Source organism: Hyperoodon ampullatus, assembly GCF_949752795.1.
Source record: "Hyperoodon ampullatus genome assembly, chromosome: 18".
Classification (NCBI taxonomy): Eukaryota; Metazoa; Chordata; class Mammalia; order Artiodactyla; family Ziphiidae; genus Hyperoodon; species Hyperoodon ampullatus.
In genome coordinates this window covers 34,277,274-34,290,827 of record NC_136931.1, presented here as the reverse complement: position 1 = coordinate 34,290,827, position 13,554 = coordinate 34,277,274, and the positions used below count along the sequence as shown (strand labels likewise).

The window sequence follows — 13,554 nt, the reverse complement described above, 5'->3', positions numbered from 1 at the left end:
CATGCAGGTACCAGGAACGAGCCGCCACAGGAGGATGTGAAGGGTGAGCCGAACCCCAGATGGGAGGAACGTGGGGTTTAGGGGAGCACAGAGGGGAGGCCCATGTGGCAGCAGGAGACCTGGGGGATGAGCATGGGGCCATGGGCTTGGGTTTCATGCTGCTTTTGGAGAGAAACTGGTGGAAAGTTTGAGGTAGGAGAGTGCCAGATTCTGACTTCCATTTTCACCAGTTAATTATGGCTCCTGGGAAGGATGGGTCATTCCGAGGAAGGAAGGAAGCAATGAAAACAGGAGGTGATTGCGATAGTGCAGGGGAGAGGTGATGGCCTTGGCCTAGCCTGGGGCTGAGGAACTGGAGAGAAGTGGATGGGTCTGGGGGAGATGGGGGAGGGCCGGGAGACAGGAGGTGGGCGGTCAGGGGTGGGAGGGAAAGAAAGGGATACCGGGCACACCTTAGATTTTCGCCTTAAGGAACTAAGGAAACGGTGCTGGCACTTCTGCGGTGGAGGTATTGGCAGGTGACAGGCAAGGCTTTTGTTTTTGGATATGTCCGTTTCAAGATGCCTGTTTGACATGCAGGTGGAGATGCTGAGTAGACAGTTGGACACCGAGTCTAGAGTTCAGGGATCATTTGGAGAAAAGAGAGAGAGAGAGAGAGAGAGAGACAGAGAGAGAGAGGGAGAGAGTGAGGACTTCTCCGGAAGTGGCCACAGGTAGCTCCATGCGAGTCCTGGGTGAGGCTTGTCAATCGGTGGGGCTGGCCGGTGGTTCCCATAAGTCTGGGAGGAAGGGGAGTTCACTGCAGAGCAGCAGGGACCCCCAGACAGAGGGGGCAGGCAGGCCACACCCCGCTGGCTTCTCTCCCTCAGTTCAGAGCCTGTCCTGCCTGTGAGTGTCAGTCGCCCAGACTCCACTCCAGTGCAGTCCCCCCAGAAGCCCGGGCTTCAGCCGTGACAGCAGTTTCTCTCAAGTCTGTTCTTCATAAAAGCTCAGCTTGAACAGTGGAAATTCTGACTGGTGTCAGATACCGAGGAGGCTTTCATAGTTTCAAGTAGCTCGGGGTTAGATTTTAAAAGTTGAATTTCATCACATGTTTTAACTTGGGCGGGGATGGGGGAGAGTGGAAGGGACATGATATTTTTAGCCCAAAGAAGGCTTTTTTCCCTTTCCCTCTCCCTCTCCCGGCGTTTCCCCCTCCTTCCCCCAACAGATGTTTCGTCTCAATCCTATTCAAACCTCAAAGCAGAGTGGCCATCAACCTTATGCTCTGATGAGAAAAAAAGGCCAGAATGCTATTTGTTGGGAAGGGTTTTTTTTTTTTTTTTCCCTTTCTTCTTTCCCCTCAGTCACAACTGGCCCTTAAATAAAATCTACTTACAGAAAAATGTAACCTGGGGAAGCAGGAGTGAGGAGAAAAAAACCCAGGAAGGGGTAGACACCTGCTGGTGGAAACTGCCAGAAACCAGCTTCGGGAGTATTGCACTGGGTCAATTATATGTTGCTGTTGGTTTTGTTTTTTCCTGAAAAGCAAGGGCTCCAAGTGATGGATAGTTAAGTCAGGATTCTTTGGGTTCTTCTGGATATGCAACCCTAACTCGCTTAAGATCTGGCTCATGAAATTGAAAAACTCTGGGGTAGATCTTGCCTAAGAAGGGCTGGTTGGATCCAGGAGCTCAAACCATGTCATCAAAACACACACACATACACACACATAGTTCATCCTGTCTCTCTCCATCATCTCTCCCTCTGCCCTCTGTTAGTCTCTCCCACTAAGGTGGCCAAGATGACTACCCTGCTCTGGGTGCTCACTTCCTACAAGCTAAGCTATCGCAGGTGAAAGAGAGCTCCCAAGTCCATTATTTCTTGCAAAAGTTTGATTCTTACTTTACTGGACAAAGTAGGTATAGATTTTGTGGGACCCAAGCTTATCCAGTTTGGTGGGGTCTTCTTTAAGAAAAAGAAGACATGCTTCTCTTTCATAACTATGAACCAGTTATATACAAATATATGTATTTATATATTCCTATTTACAGTATATTTCCCACTAAACCTAAATAAATATATCCCCAACTCACCCTCTCCTTAGCGTGATTCCAGAAATGCTCGTGTTCACTCCAATACCATGTGACACAAGGGGACGTGTGGGAAGTCAGAATGGGAAGAGAGCGTTCTTAACCGATTGAGGATAAAATCTCTAATTTTGAAAATGCCACAAAAACGACCAAACAACCAATGCCAACACATTCCAACTTGGAAGAGGCCCGTGCAAGCGAGAGGCCCAGAAGCTTTAGCTTCGTTAGCTTCACGATGAACTGTCCTTTGCCACTGAGCTAAGTAAGTCACAGGGCCATCAGGATGAAATAAGCTGGTCGGGTCTGGGTGCTGGGCGCGTCCCGGAAGCTTGGAGTGGGATCAGCCCCTGGGAAACCACATGGATCGAGGTGGGGGAGGGGTGGCCCCCTAGAGAAAACCCAGATGCTATTATCAGAAGGGGAGAATGGTTGTGGGACAGGCAGGAACAGGTGTTAACTATTGTTGTGTGACAGAATGGAGAGAACAGTGGCTGGGGAGGCAGGAAACTGGGATTTTAGTTGTGTTCCTACACCGTCTGCGTTCACATCCTGATTTTGTGCTGCTTCCTGTTGTTTCATTTTGATGATGGTGATGATGAGACACTTCTATGTAGGGTGGCAGGCACTGTGCTGTATGTTGGAGCTGCAGCAGGAGTGTTCAGTCAAATGAATAATGGTAATAACGGTGTAATCGGGGATCACTGAGCAGGGAAATCTAACCTAGCCCCTGAGGGCATGAGGGCATTTCTTCTCAGAGGTAGGGACGTTTACAGTGAAGACCTGAAAAATGAACAGGAGTTGGAGAGACAGAAAGAGTGCTCTTGGTGGGGAAAAGCAGCTCTGTGGAGAGATGGGACTGAGAGAAAGCAGCAGGGAAATGGCTCAATCAAGTTTGCTTTTTACACTTAGTTCCCTCTTGTAAAATGCAAACGGTAACGCACCCTGCATGGTGCTATTAAGAGGACTTAATGGAATAATGTGTGCACCCACTAACTTTACCAGCTTCCATGTACAGCCCGCTGCTGTGTGCAGGGACAAATAGATTTGTATATCTCTGGACCCTCGTTCCCCGAGGAGAGCCTCATGCAGATAATGCAAGAAACCATTTGGCCTGGAATGCACATATGATATCCTTCTCTTTTTACTGGCAGCAGATTTACCCTCCTAATTATATTTGGCATAAGCTAATATTAAAATTCATCTGCATTCCCTCTAACAGCTGCTTTTGGAGGGTTGGGGAGTCAGAAACATCCTGGCAAGCCACCCTGAGCCTAAAATATTTGTGGCAGATAATCTGGATGTGGACAATTGAGAAAGGCCTGTGGCTACATTAAGGCCAGGGTCCTAACTCCAGCCAGGAAGCTCTGGCTTGTGTTAAATCTTACTTACATTGTATCAACTGAGAAGAACTTGCCAGGTAACCAGGCTAAGAGAGGTGTGCACCTGGCATTTCAGCATTAGTAATTTCTGGTCTTTGGTGGGGCTGATTTAATCATACATGTTTCAAATTTGTCTCTTCTTCCAAAGTTTAATATCAACCAGGCCTTTCTGGATTATGTTAAAATAAGCTGGCATTTGCTGATCTCATCCAGGGTCTGGATTTTAGCCGACGTCTGGCATTCAGGAAGACCTACCCCTTTTAAACCACACCCTTTCCCATGCCAGTTCGCAGCCTCAATCACGCCAGAATTCATAGTGTTTGTTATGCAGTCTGCCTTCCGTCCACCTGTGGGGTTTGGTGCAGTGGACCTCGCTGGGATGGAGTATCTGCTCTGTGCACGTACGGTACGTGCTAGGCACTGTGGGCAGCCCAGGAGGCAGCAGCTAGCAGAGCCAGCTCTCTCGAGAAACTTGCATTCTGGCTGCGTGGATGTGACCTGCTCCCGTGAAGCCATCAGGAGATCCCAGATAGGACTGCAGACTGAATGGGTTTAGACAGCCCTCTGCTAGCAACAAATGCATTTGTACAAATTGGCAAAAGGGGCCCCTCCTCCAGACATCTTTCTGCCATCTGTGCGAAAACTGTCACAAGCAATACACAAATCTAGGATGTCCGGCATGTGAGCAGCGCCCCCTAGAGTTCTACCGTGCACAGCCGGCTTCTCAGAGCCGGTCTCCCAATGACCCCAAATGACCCTGACCCCAAGGCCAGGAGTGGAAGAACCCTGGGGCGCTCCTCCTGCTCAGGAGGGTGGGGCCTCAGGAGGCTGGATCTGTTTCATTTCACAGCCCTTCTTCTTCTCATGCTTGGGCGGCGCCAGCTGTCAACAGCTCAGGCTGGGTGGGCTATGCCATCCTGCTCCCTGGGTCACTGCTAAACAGTCCCGAGAAAGTGACCGTGGCTCTCCCACCGTGAGGTCCCAAATAAGCCTCAGATGCCTCCCATTAGGTCCCTGGGTGGGTGTCGGGGACCCATGATCAGAGTTGCGCCCATTCCGGCATTTCCTACCCTACTCTCCGCGGTGCGCAAGCACTCTCCTCTCTCTCTCTCTCTCTTCCGCCCCACGCCCACCCGCTTTTTTTAAACTGGGGGAAGGGAGAGGGAAGAGACTGTCTTTGATCTCAGCGGAGGAAAAAAGTCTGTTCTGTTCAGGCTTTTGGCTAACACAACAAACAGTGTTTAAATTTTAACTTTGCTTAATTAATTAGTAATTCTGTTTAATGCTGTCTGATCTCCCTCCAAAAGGTATTTTGAAGCTTGAGAAGGGAACATCAAAGGGAGCCGGGTGAAGATGGTCAAGTAATGCATTTAATCTGGCAGTTGCTAGGGGTGGAGAGATGCCAGGTTGGGAGCTAATGTGGGACAGAGCCATCATCTGGTAAACACAGACGGCCGGCTGGCTCCTCGTGGCCGTGGCCGCGGTGAGAGGAGGGATAGGGAACAGCTTCCAAAGAGAAGGAGCTCCACACGCTGCCCCAGACTTGTCTGAGCTGAGACCTGGTTTTAAGAAAGCAGAGTTGACGCTTTCTTTCTTCCATGGCCACTGTGTATGGTTGGGCAGGTTGTGGACTGCACAAGGATTTTCAGTCAAGCAGGTGAGCAGCAGGTGAAGCCTGCACCCTGCCTGTCAAGGATGTATCCTCGTAGGTGTGCAGAGCTGCACTTACCTAAGGCACAGTCCACATGCTTTACTGTAAAGGGCTGGGAAAGTCCATGTTTTAGGCTTTGTGGGCATTAGAGTCTCTGTTGCAGCCACTCAACTCTGCTTCACCATAGACAATGGATGTGAGTGTCTCTGTGTCCCAGTAAAACTTTATTGACAAAAACGGGCGGTGGGTTGGCTTGCCTCTCGGGCTGTAGTTTGCCAACCCCTGCTGTAGGTCACCAAGGGTGCTTCATAGGCAAGTGAAAGGCTTTGCTTCCTCCCCTCTCTGTTCCTTCCCTTCCTTTTTCTCCTACCCCTTGCGTGGCTTTCCTTTCTGCTTTCAAATTAGCAGTGTTGTTACTGTTGCAATTGAAGAGTGATCAGAGTCCCCCTGAAGCTATGCCCCGCAAAAGATCACCTCTGGGGTGGGTGAGTGGGGAAACTGCTGGGCTGAACAGGAGTAAGAGACAGGGAATGCGCTTGGACTCTGGTGCTAAAACCCATCTTGACAAAAATATCTCCAGTTGATTGGACCCAGGCAGCCTGTGGCGAGCCCCATTCCCCCTTCTCCCACCTGCCCATGTGCCCGAGGACAGATGCACGGAGGGGGGGCGATTTGTTCTGCACAGGGGTGGCTGGGACAGGTGGCGGTTTTTCGTTGTTTGGTTTCAGTGGGTTATGTGGATGGAGGAGGAGGGCCCCTGAGTCCCAGCCCAGGCCTCTGGCATTGGGGTCTGCATGGCTTGCCGACTGGTTATCTGCCACCTCTTCTGGCCGCTGGGCAGGGGAGAGTGAAAGGGAGAAAGACTTTCTTTGGTGGGGACAAAGGGGCGCTGACTGTTCCTGGCCCCCAGACTCCAGGGCAGATGGCTCCCAGCCCTACGACCCGCCTGTACTTGTCCCCATGCTGGGAAGCGGCCCCGGGTGGGTGTCCAGGTGGTTTTCTGAGCTAGGGTGGGATGAGGGATCGGACCCCCTGGTGAAGAAAGGACAAAGCCCTGGTCCTTGGAGAAGACATACAATGAGGATAAGGGATGGAGGGGGATGTCCCCCTCCTCCCTGGGAGAGGAGAAAGGAAGGCAGGAGGGGAGGACCTGAGGAAGGACCGGGCTGTTTGGGTGTCGGGGCGGGGGTGCCCCGGAGAAGGAGAGAGCAGGGACAGAGGTTTCTTTTCTTTGGGTTTTATCAAGTGGAACTTGAAAGGCAACATTGAACCTGAAGGTGGTTTTCTGATAACTTCCCTTTGAACTTGAAGTTTGGTTTCGATAAGCCTGGCCGGCTTGCATCTCCAGCCAGGACCTCGGCAGAGGGAGGCAGCAGCTTTGAAGATGGAGCTGGCCTTTGTTTTTCTTTCTTCTTTTTCTTTTTCTTCTTCCCATGATGGTGGCAGCTCTGGCCCAGCAGTGCACTGATAGATTTGAGATGGAGGGGTCAGGGTGGCGCAGGCTGTATGCTTGGCTGTCCTTGGGTCACTGGCCAATCTCCCACCTGACTTCCCTGGGGCTTGGAGTCACACCAGAGCGGGACACCTCCTGGCCCTGGAGGTGTTTGCTTTGGAGGAGCAGGGAGGGCTGGACTTGGTTTCATCCACTACCCCAGGAGCGGTCAGCACCAGCGACCTTCCCCTTACAACCACCCCAGTGATGAGGATGCCGAGTGCCCCCACCCCGGAGGAGCCAGATCTTTTAGGTTTATTCTCATTGGCCTCATTCTGTGAAACGACCAGGGAAGAGCCAGGGTCTGTGACTGAGACGGGATCTCTAGCCAGAGCCCCTGACAGCTCTAGGGAGTTGTTGCCTTGCTGCGGGGACATGCAGAGCTGGGGGCTCCCTGCATCCCACTGGGTGTGAAGAGAGGACGGGGACACCCGGCAGTGGCTGCCTCAGCCCCCAGGCCCAGCCACCAGGGGAGCTGTGATGGAGCCGGGTCAGTCACTGGCCGCCATGGCCCTCCTGTCCCCGCCTGTCTGGCCTGTGACTGGAGCATCCTTATCGTTACCTCCTTCCTCCCTGTCCTGCTCCCCACCCAGGCTGATATGACGCGTTGTGTCTGTTTGTATCCAAAAGCCTCAGTTTTAAAAAAACTTAGCTGCCCACTTCATGATTCCTAAAAGATTAAATGTGTCGGGACATCATTCCCCAGACTATGACTGCTAATGCCTGGACCCCGTGTGCTGGCCCTGGCTGGGTCTTAGCCCTTTCAGTCATAGCTCCTTGAATCCACACAGGAATCCTCTGGGCAGGGGACTGTTATCATCCCCATTTTACAGTTGGGGAAACTGAGATGTCTAGAGAAGTATGTGACCTGCCCAGGGCCACACACAGTGTCGGGAGGATCAGGACCCAAGCAGAGACTAACCTCTCCCTGGGCTGGCACCAAGTCTCCTGAACCAAGCCAGCAATGGCATGGAGTGGTCGAGAGCATGAGCCAGGTCGCCTGGGTTCAAATCCCAGCCCCGTCAATTAGTAGCAAAGCACTTAACCTCTCTGTGCCTCAGTTTTCCCATCTGCAAAGTGGAGCTGATAGTAGTAACTGCCTCACAGGGTTGCTGTGAGGACCGAGTGAGTCGCTGAGTGGTGTAGTCAGCCCTGTGTGAGGTCACTGCCTCACCTTTATGCACGGAGGCCACCAAGCCGTGCGGGGCCCCACGGGAAGTGCTTTGGATAACTTCTGGGCCCACGGGTCAGAAGCAAACCAGGAGAGCTGGGGAACTTCCCCAGCAGCCACTCCTGGGTCCTGGTGTGCAAGGGTGTGTGAGTGCGGTGTGAGGACAGGGGTGGGGGGGTGGCGAAGCCCCCCACCTAGTTTCCTGGCCTGGTGGCTGCATTTCTCCAGGCTCCTGACTTCCCAAGAAAGTCCACCCATGGTTGGGGCCACTGCCCAGTCCTCTCAGCTCCTTACATGGCCTTCCTGGGCCACCCTGAGTCAGGCATAAGGGGAGAGAGTTCCTCACGTGGGAGCCAGGCTCCATTTGCTCCCCTGTAAAACAGGACAACAGAATCACTGCCCCAGGGCAGCTGAGGGAATCTAAAGAGAGGAGCTGTGAGGCTGTTTTGGAAAGCACATTTCTGAGCAAACTTGAGTCCCCTTTATCAGGCAGAGACAAAAGGGGCTGAAGGGGTCTAGTGGGACTTTCAAGATTTGAGGGAGCCTCGTGGGCTGGGTCCTAGCTCCGAGATGATGGCTGCCCCCCTGCACTGTTCTCCTGGCACCTCTTAGGGGTATTCACGGGAAAATGGTGTCCACAGGCCCCGGGCTTTCGTGCCCACCTTCCCACTGCTCCTGGGAGGATGCACAGGACCATATAACCCTCTGCTTAATACCTTTGGCAGAGGGAAGACCCTCTAGGTGAGCAGAGGCAGGATGAAAGGCCCAGGGTGAGCGGGCTCCTGAAGATACCATGGTGTGCGTGCCTGCGTGTCTGTGTGTGCGCGTGTGCTCGTGTATATGCCCTTCACCTACCCCAGTGAACTCCATTTCTATCCCTCTTCCTGACCACCCACCAGTGTGCCACATGCAGGTAGCATGCAGTGTGCCCAGGCAGGTGGCATCTTCGAGGACACCACAACGTCCTCCTGGAAGGCAGAGACTGCAGAAAGTGGCTGTGGTCCAGAGCTCCCCCTGGGGGCTCTAAAAGCACCTCTCTGCCTTCATTCACTTGCCCTTTGGCCCAGCACTGCCCTGGGTGGCCTCAGGCTGCTTATCTGGGCTGCAGAGAACAGAGGCCTGAGAGGCCCACTGGGGTGACCTGAGCAGCGGGCAGAGAGGCACCCTGGGAAGAGGGTCTCCCAGGGTCAGCCCTGGGCATTAACGGGGCCAGAGGACAGAGCAGTTGGACTCCAGCAAACCGGCAGGGCAGAATGGGCCCCACGCCATGGTGAGGACATCCTCGGGACAAAGCCACAGGGAGCTGGTGGCCCCGCAGCCCGGCACCTGGGCTTGGGGGGCTCGGGACCCACCTCCTCACGCTGTCTCCCTCGCCTCTGCCTGCAGTGGCCCTGCCTCCCGAGAAGACGGACGGGCTGGCCAGTGGAGATGAGGAGAGGATGGAGAAGACGGGCGCATCCTGCCCCGGCTCCAAGAAGCAGCTGAAATTCGAAGTAAGTTTCCTTTCCTGGTGCTGGGCCCTGGATGGAAGGGTTTTCTCTTCTCGGTGCTGCTTTTCGAGGAGGGAAGCTGAGGCCCATCCAGATGTGAAGACCCCTCCCCTCCTGGGTGAAGAGCCGCCCTCTGGGAGAGGTTTCTCCTGCTACCTCTGGGGCCGCCCCAGCTCAGCTCAGCCCTGGGGACTCACCTCTGCCCTCCCCTCTCAGCTTGGGGCCCCTCTCAACATGGAGGGGTGGCCAGAGGATGCCCCTGGGCTGTGGCCTGGTGGCCTGGGGGAAGGACAAGAGAGTGAACGGGGGAGAACGGCACCCTGGCCCTGGTGCTGCTGTTACTGCCTGGGTGACCACCCTCTTCTCTGGGCCTCAGTTTCCTCACTGGTGAAAGAAATCTTTGCTTCTAGCTCCCAAGGCTGTTCTGGGGAGCATGTGGGGACTCTCAGGTGGGGTGTGGACGACCAGAAGACCTGGGGCAGGTCCCTGACTCTGTCTGGGACTCAGGTGGTCAACACCACAGGGGACATGCCCGCCCAGAGCCCACAGTCTGTCTGTCCCGCCTCCCCGAATGGAATATTAAGCTCCTTCTGTGTACCAAGCACAGGGCCAGGTGCTGAGAGCGAGACCTAGACCTGCCCTCAGGGAGCTTACCGGCTTCTCCCCGCCCTCCTTTTACCCTCCCTCCTTCCTCCTCTGTCTCCTTCATGAGATCACTAGGGCATAGCTCTGGGGCCAGCAGGTGGGGGACAGTTCCCAGCTCTGCCGCTGCCTCACTTGCCCCCCTCCACTGAAATGGCGATATCTGTCTTACTGGGATGTCGGAAGCATGCTGAGTTAAGGCATCTCAAGTGCTTAAAAGGGGGTTCAATTCAGAATGAGTACTTTGTTTCCTCCCTCCAACCAGTGTTGATTGACAACTGAGGGTACCGGGGAACCCGGCAGTGAACTGGACATGGTTCCTGCCCTCATGGAGCACAGCATGGCAAGGGGGACAGATGAGTGACGCAGGCCCAGTAACTGCACAGTTGGTGACGTGATGGGGATCTGGGAGCATGGAGGGGGACAGGGAGGTCACCTAAGTGAGGCCGGAGGGCTGCAGGGTGATGGGCATTTTGGCAGTCCAGACACTCCGTGCAGTGCCCGGAGGAGGGAGCCGTGGCTGCAGGCAGAGGTTGGAGGGGGCGAGTGTCTATGCTGAGCCTCTGGGCATAGGAGCACGAGTTGGGAGAGGTGATGCACGGGGGTAGCCTTTGGGCTCAGGAGGACACTTCTGGTGGAGGGAAGAGCAGGGCAGAGTCCTGGAGGCGTGGCAGTGCCGGCGGGCTGTGCGGGACAGCAGGCTGCACTGTGCAGGGAGTCAGGGGGGATGACGCAGGAGTGTGGGTAAGACAGGTCGCCGAGGGCCCTGGATGCAGGAGCTGAGGGGTCAGCGGCATCTAGTTGAGGAGCTGTGGGTGCTAAGCTTCTTCCTGAGCTCCCCGACCCTGGGTCCCTGCAGGTCTTCTGGGGGTGCTTGGCAAAGCCAATGCCAAGCCCAGTGGCAGAGGGAAGGCCCAGACCCAGACGTCTTCCCAGGAAGCCCAAGTGGGTCCACTTCCGGAGTGGGGCCGGCTGTTGCCTGTGACTCATCCATGGTCCCAGAGGAAGACTCACCTGAGAGGTCCGGGGCTGGGGAGACAGGAAGGTGCACGTGATAGAGGTCACAGGAGGTGGGGGTAGTTACTTAACCCGTGTTTCTGAACTTCTAACCCGAGCTGTCTTTGGAGCCAAGTGGAGGGGCTGGGAGAGGGAAGCAGGTAAACACTGTGTGTGTGTGTATGTGTGTAGGTGTGTGTATGTGCGTGCATGTGTGTAAGAATGTGTATGCACGTGTATATGTATGTATGTGTGAGTATGTGTATGTATGTGTGGGACTGTATATGTATACGTATGTGTGTCCGTGTGTGTGTGCTCGCAAGCGTGCACCCGTGTACAGGCATGTGTGTGGGCCGATTGCTGTGCTTCACGGCGCAGTGCCTCAGAGAGCAGAGTGGGCACTTGGCAGGTATCAGACAGGCATGTCACAACTGAGGGAAGGCCGACTTTGAACTCAGCGTGGGCCGCCCAAGAACTGCTGGAGGAAGCCGGCTTGAGCTGTGGAAGCCAGGGGCAGGGATGCCGTGCTGGAGCTCACTCCCACCAGCCGTGGGAGGCCGGGCACCTCCGCTCTCTGGGGGCTGAGCCTGTCCTCATGCAGAAGGAGAGGTGGGCCGAGGCAAGACGTGGAACAGGATGGTCTGGGGGTGTCATTGCTTGTTTTCATAGAACTGTGGCTCTCAAAGGCCGTTTGTGGATTCTCTTTCCCCAAATGGCCATCCTTTCTGGATCTCTTTGTCTGGGGTTCCGCCAGCCCCCCATATGTGCCGCCTGTGATGGAACCCCCGCTTCCCAGCTCCAAGTCCCTGTGGTTGGACACCTCAGGTTGTGGGAGTGATGATGATGACGTCATCGCTATATTAATCATTCCAGCAAACACAATAGCAGCTACTACCATCAATTAGGCTTTTCTCTGTGCCAAGAGGCATAGGCACTTGTTTCCAGTTCTCCTAAAGCCGACCCTGAGACAGGACTTGGGAGGTGATCCCAGGGGGTAGCAGGGAAGCAGGGGCGCCCATGACGGGGGGTTGATGGGCGGGTCACGGGCAGCTGGGCTCTGTCCGCCACTCCGAATGCACTCAGGTGTGTCCCCCGGCCTGGCCCCTCCCTTGTTCAGGTTGTCGCTGGGCATTCAATCCTTGACTCCTTGGGGCTGCCTTCGGACAGGAAGCCGGGCACCTGAGGTGGGAGGTCAGGGACTGCCCACCGCAGCTACAGGGGAATGTGGAGGGGGCCGAGGGGACGTGGGACAGGGCAGTTAATGCTCCCAACAGCCTTCTGAGGTCGATACCATCATTTTCCATAATTTATGTGAGGGGAAACTGAGGCACAGAGAAGAGCAGGGCCATGTCCAAGGTCACGCAGCTGCGGAGGGCCAAGCCCAGGCTGGCACCTGGGGCAGACTCTTTAACTCTTAACGCCCCTCCTGTCCTACCTTTCAGGTCAGGTGGCCACCCTGGGTGTCCCGTCACGGCTCCCTGAGTCAGCCCTGCATCTTCCAGTAGCGTCTAGCCCTGGGTCCAAGTGCATTCTTCCTGAGGCCCCACAGCCCCCCTTGTGTGTCCTTGGCCTTTGAAGACCCAGAGACTCTCTGCACCCGGCAGGCACCTCTCCCCAGACCCCATGCTCCCCTGCCCGGCTTGGCCTCTCTCCCGGGCCCGTCACGTCCTGGTCATCATGCTCTTTTTCTTTTTTTTTTTTTTTTAAATACATGTATTTATTTATTTAATAAATTTATTAATTAAAAAAAAATTTGGGGCTGCATTGGGTCTTCGTTGCTGTGTGCGGGCTTTTCTCTGGTTGCGGCGAGCGGGGGCTACTCTTCGTTGAGGTGCGCGGGCTTCTCATTGCGGTGGCTTCTCTCGTTGCGGAGCACGGGCTCTAGGCGTGCGGGCTTCAGTAGTTGTGGCGTGTGGGCTCAGTAGTCATCACGCTCTTCTTCACACAGAGCCTGGGGAGGACAGGGGGAGGTGGCAGCCCCATGACGTGGCCTACGGGTGTTCCAGCCTCCGCGTGCGCAACCACGTTCGTCTGTTGTCTGTTTGTGTCCAGGAGCTGCAGTGTGACGTGTCTGTGGAGGAGGACAGCCGGCAGGAGTGGACCTTCACTCTGTATGACTTTGACAACAATGGCAAGGTCACCCGTGAGGTGAGTGCACCCGCCTGGCCTCCCGCCAGGCCACGCCCTCGGGCGCAGGCCCGGTCACATGAGCCCGCCGCTGCTGCCCCTTCCTCTTCTCCTAAGGGTAGGTGGGGAGGGCAGGAGCGAGGCTGCCGGGAGCTTCACGGAGACCCGTGAATGGGGAGAGGAAGGGCTGCCGGGCTGCTCTTGGCCGAGGCACCATTCCTGCTGCAGAAGGGGCAAGAGGCAGGCGCTGAGCCCAGGCCTCCCTAGAGGAGGACCCTGGGCCCCAACAGAGTCCTGTCCTACCTCCTTCTCTCCCTGGTCCTGGAGCTCTGAGATCACCCCAGGCCACTTCCCACCTCGGCCAGTCTGCCCAGGAGCTGGGGTGGGCTGGGCAGACAGAGGCCGGGCAGTGCCTACCCCCACTGATGCAGGAATGAGCAGCCCCAAGGGCCCGGCCAGCGGCTCTCTTCACAAGCCCGTTCCTCCTCCCCCACTCCTCCGCCTACATGCCTATGTCTCTCTCTGCCCTCAAAT

General features: G+C 55.3%; 1 protein-coding gene across 1 annotated transcript in view; it reads left to right on the top strand.

The window, feature by feature from the left end:
• NKD1 (NKD inhibitor of WNT signaling pathway 1) overlaps window positions 1–13,554 on the top strand; it is a gene marked incomplete at both ends in the record, with an annotated part of 85,511 nt that overhangs the window by 62,576 nt on the left and 9,381 nt on the right. Inside the window, 2 exons of the mRNA XM_079723435.1 lie at window positions 9,152–9,258; window positions 12,946–13,041. Of these exons, the coding sequence (XP_079579561.1) occupies window positions 9,152–9,258; window positions 12,946–13,041 (203 nt within the window). The remainder of the gene's footprint in view (window positions 1–9,151; window positions 9,259–12,945; window positions 13,042–13,554) is intronic.